A 7500-nucleotide genomic window follows, 5' to 3' on the forward strand; every position below is an offset into this window, starting at 1 on the left:
GTGGATGATTGGTCGCCACCACCTACCACCATACTAAAAAAACAATTGGTGATAATAATAAGGCATGTGTGGATGCTGGCTCCATCTGGATAGTGTACATGGCCACTACAGTACAGTCGCCCCAAGAAGTGACGACAGAGTTTCAGATTGCTTCGGTCACTCTGCACTGCCGTACGTTCAATGAAAACAGTGAATATAAATTTATAGTTAAACATTCAATGCCTTCATCAGGTCATATCAAATTATGTATTATATTGCGCTAAGAATGATGAAAAATGAATAACTGGAGGCAGTGATATTGGAAGTTAACAGTTACCTTTCCCGATTTCAATGAATGTGAAATGTATTACTCCGCGCGCGGTGGGCAGTAGGCCTATAACTCTGTGTTCCTGATTTAATCGTTTACCAGGATTTCAAACACAGATGCTCTAGTTTTGAAGACCAGTTAAGGAAAATTCTAATGACTGCAATACACTGGGTTTTTTTTCAAATGCTATGGTCATGATCCAGCAACAATACGGATGCCATAACACTGAAATTCTTCTTCGTAATGATGCCCTACCTGCGGCAGTAGCAAGATCATACTGCCTTTTATTCCGTCTTCCTCTCTACAATAATAATTATAATTAGCAACTTTATTCCCAATTGATGCAAAATTATTATTAGTTGTAAGTAGATACGACAGTCTGCCTTTTTCTCTTACACTAAGCAATAAACAGAACCAAAACGAGTTCATAAACTCTTGCAATGCAAAACCACGCCCTCTTTACTCCGTCTTTTAATCTTAATATGTCTTTTTAAATAAACTGTAATGTCCTGCTGAACAGAAAATGCTGATTTGGAAGTCTTGAACTCAATTATTTGTTTATGAACCTCTGCATTTTATTACTCTTGCTAATCGATTACGCACTGAGGATATCAGACTGCGACAGAAGTTAGCATTCTGCAAGGAGCTCCGACTCTAGCCAACATGGAGGGTCTTTTTGTACACTTCTTTCACCAATAGCCCTTTGGATTAAATTAAATAATCCAAAGATTTTTCTTAATGGAAACCTGGCCAAAGGCAGTGTAATAACTTCATGTCTTTGAGAAAATGTTATCTTTTCGTGCGTGTTGAGCGAAACATTTAAAAACGCTTACTGGCCTACGCCGCCTTCCCGCTTTATGTCGTCGTCCATGAACACATTTGAAACGGAAATACACGACTTTAAATTATTCCCTGGTATTGTAACGGAAATTATTTTATAAATAATAATTAACTTATATTGTTTATTGAAGCTCCTTTCTGTTCAGGCTTACGCTACTAAAAGATTATTGCGTGTTACTACATTTGAACTCCACAAATTCTTGACTCCCTGAGCGATAGTTGTGAAATTTCAATTAGTTCCGTTTAGGATCGTAACTAACGAACTGCTTCCTACAATTTTGAAATATACAGGTACTTTGGCATTGATTTATTGTTTTTTGTAACAGTTTTACGTATTAGGTTTCACATCGTGGAGATAGAAGGAAGAGTATGTGCACTGTCGCTGACCGAAAATTTCTGGATACTCCGCCGCCACATCTTAGGCCGGCTGTACAACCACCACCACAGTGTACAAACAATATACCGGTATACAACCACCACCACGGTATACAAACAATATATACAACCACCACCACAGTATACAAACAACATATACAACCACCACCACAGTATACAAACAGTATATACAACCACCACCACAGTATACAAACAATATATACAACCACCACCACAGTATACAAACAATATATACAACCACCACCACAGTATACAAACAATATATACAACCACCACCACAGTATACAAACAATATATACAACCACCACCACAGTATACAAACAATATATACGTTCAGTGATGAATTATGCAAACCCTGCCTGGGCTTCTAACCTCACCAAAACACACTACAACACCCTACATACTACACTAAAACACACTACAACACCCTACATACCACACTAAAACAGTACAACACCCTACATACCACACTAAAACACACTACAACACCCTACATACCACACTAAAACAGTACAACACCCTACATACCACACTAAAACAGTACAACACTCTACATACCACACTAAAACACACTACAACACTCTACATACCACACTAAAACACACTACAACACTCTACATACCACACTAAAACACACTACAACACTCTACATACCACACTAAAACACACTACAACACTCTACAGACCACACTACAACACTCTACATACCACACTAAAACACACTACAACACTCTACATACCACACTAAAACACCCTACATTCCATACAGAACAAGGCCCTAAAAATAATCACAGGCTGCACAGCTACTACACCCACAGACCACCTACATCAAGAAACCAAAGTCCTCAAAGTCAAGGATCACCTAGACATGAGAGGCACCCAGTTCCTTGCTGCAGCCTCCACAAACCCACACCATCCACTACAGTACATGGCAGCACATCCACATACAAACCCACACCATCCACTACAGTACATGGCAGCACATCCACACACAAACCCACACCATCCACTACAGTACATGGCAGCACATCCACCCACAAACCCATAACACATTACAGTACATGGCAGCACATCCACACACAAACCCATAACACACTACAGTACATGGCAGCACATCCACACACAAACCCATCACACACTACAGTACATGGCAGCACATCCACACACAAACCCATAACACACTACAGTACATGGCAGCACATCCACACACAAACCCATCACACACTACAGTACATGGCAGCACATCCACACACAAACCCATAACACACTACAGTACATGGCAGCACATCCACACACAAACCCATCACACACTACAGTACATGGCAGCACATCCACACACAAACCCATCACACACTACAGTACATGGCAGCACATCCACACACAAACCCATAACACACTACAGTACATGGCAGCACATCCACACACAAACCCATAACACACTACAGTACATGGCAGCACATCCACACACAAACCCATCACACACTACAGTACATGGCAGCACATCCACCCACACCAAGGAACATCAAAACAACACCCAGCACACGATACCATACACAAATACTGTCATCTCTCCCCCCTCAGACCAGCTTCCAGAAGCATATCCACACCCAGATCACTCGCCGCTCCATTCAGTCACTTAATGACATCACACAGCTGCATGCACGGCCTCCTGATATCCACCCTTCTGAATCCTATCTCCCTCGTGAGGACGGGGTCCACCTGGCCAGGCTGAGATGTGGGCATCATCCAGCCCTCTTGAGTTACCAGAAGAGGCTGGATGACTCCATCACTGATGCCTGTCCAGGATGCAACACAGCACCCCATACTATTAAGCACATTATGCAAGACTGCATTGCACACAATCTGCAACACAGCACCCCATACTATTAAGCACATTATGCAAGACTGCATTGCACACAATCTGCAACACAGCACCACATACTATTAAGCACATTATGCAAGACTGCATTGCACACAATCTGCAACACAGCACCACATACTATTAAGCACATTATGCAAGACTGCATTGCACACAATCTGCAACACAGCACCACATACTATTAAGCACATTATGCAAGACTGCATTGCACACAATCTGCAACACAGCACCACATACTATTAAGCACATTATGCAAGACTGCATTGCACACAATCACCTACGCCAACAACATAACGTACACTCCTTGACAGCTCTGTGGCAAAGCCCGGTCTGGGCCGTGGCCTTCCTTAGGGACTCGGGGCTGTTCGGCCACACTGCCTAGGCAACAACTACTACTACTACAGATAAAGGAAGACAGTTCCAGAGTTGACCTGTTGCATACATGAAGGGCTGGGGGTAACGGTGGTAGTAGCAGTAGTACTAATCACCACACAAGCAGATGGCAGCACCAAACCAGCTGTAGCCTACCAGGCCAGCTGCTGCCCACGACCCTTTAACGACAAAATAACCATCTGAGTGACTGTGGGCGCCTCACCAAGCCATCTGTCCAGCCACAACAACCAGAGAGTATCAGGTGGCACTGCTCAACCATCTGGCAACCTATTAATTACGGGAATCCAGCTGGCGCCCTTACCTATATAATTCAATACCATCTTTTCAACCTTCCCTACGTAAACACAAACAATAAGCCATTACAAAATCAAAATTAATCATAAATACCGTATAAATTAAGGAAGTTTCATTATTTATTTCTGATTATGGAGAGACGTAGCAACTACACTGCAAGCGTCCCATTGCAACTACGCATTACTTCATTCCCTGAGTGGATGGTGGCTTTAGATATGTAACCTAAGCCTGAAGTCCACAGAGTTCACGATGCCGATAAGCCTGGCGCCATGACAGCAATAATCCATTTTAAATTCCACTGCAAAAATTTTCAACATCGTCCAGCCACGAATTCAAAGATGGAAGTAACTACGCACTTCATTTAAATCCCAATTTCTCTCACTTACCAGTCCGTTGGGCATAATGGCGGCTCCTCCTTTCCCTCCAATATTTCAGCTTCATTTCCAGTCACCCGCACCTCCATGACGGCAATAATCCTCCTTAAATTCCACTGAAAGAAAATTACCAACATCGTCCATCCACCAAATCAAAGATGGAGGGAGACAATCCTACGCACTTTCTTATTTTGACCCCAGTTTCTCCCACTTACCAGTCCGTTGGGCATAATGGCGGCTCCTCCTTTCCCTCCAGTATTTCACCTTCTTTTCCAGCCACCCTCGGCTCCTCAAATAACCTTCCGGGACGAATTAAAGGCAGAGTTTAAAATCCGGGACGCCACCTTCCTTCCCCGACACCGTCTTGCTCAGGTTTCCACGGATGGTTGTGCATTTTTACATTTCATACTTTTGTGTTTATTATATTTCAACACGGTTTTAAAATATATATAAATTATTTCCTTGCTCGAATTAATAAAGTGCACTATTTTTTGTTCATGTAACTCAATATTAAACGTTTTGAAAATCCTTATTTCAATTTTACTGTACTCAAAAACAGCTCGAAACCAAATATAAACTATTTTAATGACAGAAAAATATTCAAATTATCATACTTTCCTCATCAATGTAGTCTATTAGTGAGAATATATTTAATATATTTATTAAAAGATGTATTAATATGTCGACGTCACCTCATTTTCGCTTCTCGGCCAATCAGAAATACAGTCATGGAAATTCACAAACTTTCGACTAATTTCATATGTTTATCAGAATTTGTTATTTAGAGGAAAGAATAGAGGAATTTCCAGGACTTTCATGTTATTATATTCGTAGGCACGATGAAGACTTACTCAAAAATTTATTTCTGAATTCGAATGTCACAGAAAATGGGAACCCAAAACAGAAAATGCGCACCTATGGAATAATTTGGGCACCTGAGTGGTTTTCGAATTCCGCAATACCTCTCACTTAGCGATTCATTCTGCATATTGTACCTTATTGTTTTCTTACATGTTATTGATGCAACTGAGACTTTAAGACCGATTTGACTAGTAACCAAGGAGACTCTTTCCTACTGTATTCGTTAGCTCAGTTGTCTGGCGTCAGGAATAAACTGGAAATTCATTATTATTACTATTATTATTATTATTATTATTATTTTCTTGCCACCACCACAACACCACCACAACCACACCACCACCAACCACTATATATACAGGAAGCAGAAAAAGACCATTGAAAAATAGTGATAGTATATTTAACAAAAACTTAAAGAAAAACTCGCTAGATGATAAAACAAACACCAATATACAAAAATGCCGTAGGGAATTATATATGAAGTAATTACATAGCACAGTAATTACACAGATTACATATGAAGTATAGTAATTACATAGAGGGTACAGTAATGACAAGGAGTAATTACATAGTTCAGTAATTACAGAGTACAGTAATTACATATGGTGTAAAGTAATGACAAGGAGTAATTACATAGTTCAGTAATTACATATGGAGTACAGTATTTACACAGTAGTACTCATAATTACATAACCCCTGCAGTAATGACAAGTAGTACAGTAATTACATAAGTACTGTACAGTAATTACATGAGGGGTCAGACTTGGAACTTAAAAATTTAAACCTTGATACGGAGGCTGCCAGAGATTGAGCAGCTGGGAGAGCAATGCATACAAATGATAACTGAGGAGAGATAACAGCTGTCTATCCAGTGTATCTATCTATGTACAGTCAGGTGGTGGTGTCTGCTGCTGTCATGTACCACAATTATGTATATTACAGCACACGTATACTTCCTAAAGAGATACTACACCATCTGGCTACACCATGCCATGATGATGACAGTGTGCCCTGTACTGCACAGCACATACCTGTACAGTGTGGCTGCACAACACATACCTATACAGTGTGGCTGCACAGCACATACCTACACAGTGTGGCTGCACAGCACATACCTATACAGTGTGGCTGCACAGCACATACCTACACAGTGTGGCTGCACAGCACATACCTATACAGTGTGGCTGCACAGCACATACCTACACAGTGTGGCTGCACAGCACATACCTACACAGTGTGGCTGCACAACACACACCTACACAGTGTGGCTGCACAGCACATACCTATACAGTGTGGCTGCACAGCACATACCTACACAGTGTGGCTGCACAGCACATACCTACACAGTGTGGCTGCACAGCACACACCTACACAGTGTGGCTGCACAGCACATACCTATACAGTGTGGCTGCACAGCACATACCTACACAGTGTGGCTGCACAGCACATACCTACACAGTGTGGCTGCACAACACATACCTATACAGTGTGGCTGCACAGCACATACCTACACAGTGTGGCTGCACAGCACATACCTACACAGTGTGGCTGCACAGCACATACCTACACAGTGTGGCTGCACAGCACATACCTACACAGTGTGGCTGCACAACACATACCTATACAGTGTGGCTGCACAGCACATACCTACACAGTGTGGCTGCACAGCACATACCTACACAGTGTGGCTGCACAGCACATACCTACACAGTGTGGCTGCACAGCACACACCTACACAGTGTGGCTGCACAACACACACCTACACAGTGTGGCTGCACAGCACATACCTATACAGTGTGGCTGCACAGCACATACCTACACAGTGTGGCTGCACAGCACATACCTACACAGTGTGGCTGCACAGCACACACCTACACAGTGTGGCTGCACAGCACACACCTACACAGTGTGGCTGCACAACACACACCTACACAGTGTGGCTGCACAACACACACCTACACAGTGTGGCTGCACAACACACACCTACACAGTGTGGCTGCACAACACACACCTACACAGTGTGGCTGCACAACACACACCTACACAGTGTGGCTGCACAACACACACCTACACAGTGTGGCTGCACAACACACACCTACACAGTGTGGCTGCACAACACACACCTACACAGTGTGGCTGCACAACACACACCTACACAG

General features: G+C 42.5%; 1 protein-coding gene across 1 annotated transcript in view; it reads right to left on the reverse strand.

The window, feature by feature from the left end:
• The window catches only part of orb (polyadenylation element binding protein orb), a 23741-nt gene extending 19028 nt beyond the window's left edge, over window positions 1-4713 (reverse strand). Inside the window, exon 1 of the mRNA XM_080280062.1 lies at window positions 4699-4713. Coding sequence (XP_080136188.1) covers window positions 4699-4713 — 15 coding nt within the window. The remainder of the gene's footprint in view (window positions 1-4698) is intronic.
• Window positions 4714-7500: the final 2787 nt, after the last annotated feature.

This window comes from Coenobita brevimanus, chromosome 9 (assembly GCF_032717465.1).
Source record: "Coenobita brevimanus isolate Jiangsu-jjx chromosome 9, ASM3271746v2, whole genome shotgun sequence".
Taxonomy (NCBI): Eukaryota; Metazoa; Arthropoda; class Malacostraca; order Decapoda; family Coenobitidae; genus Coenobita; species Coenobita brevimanus.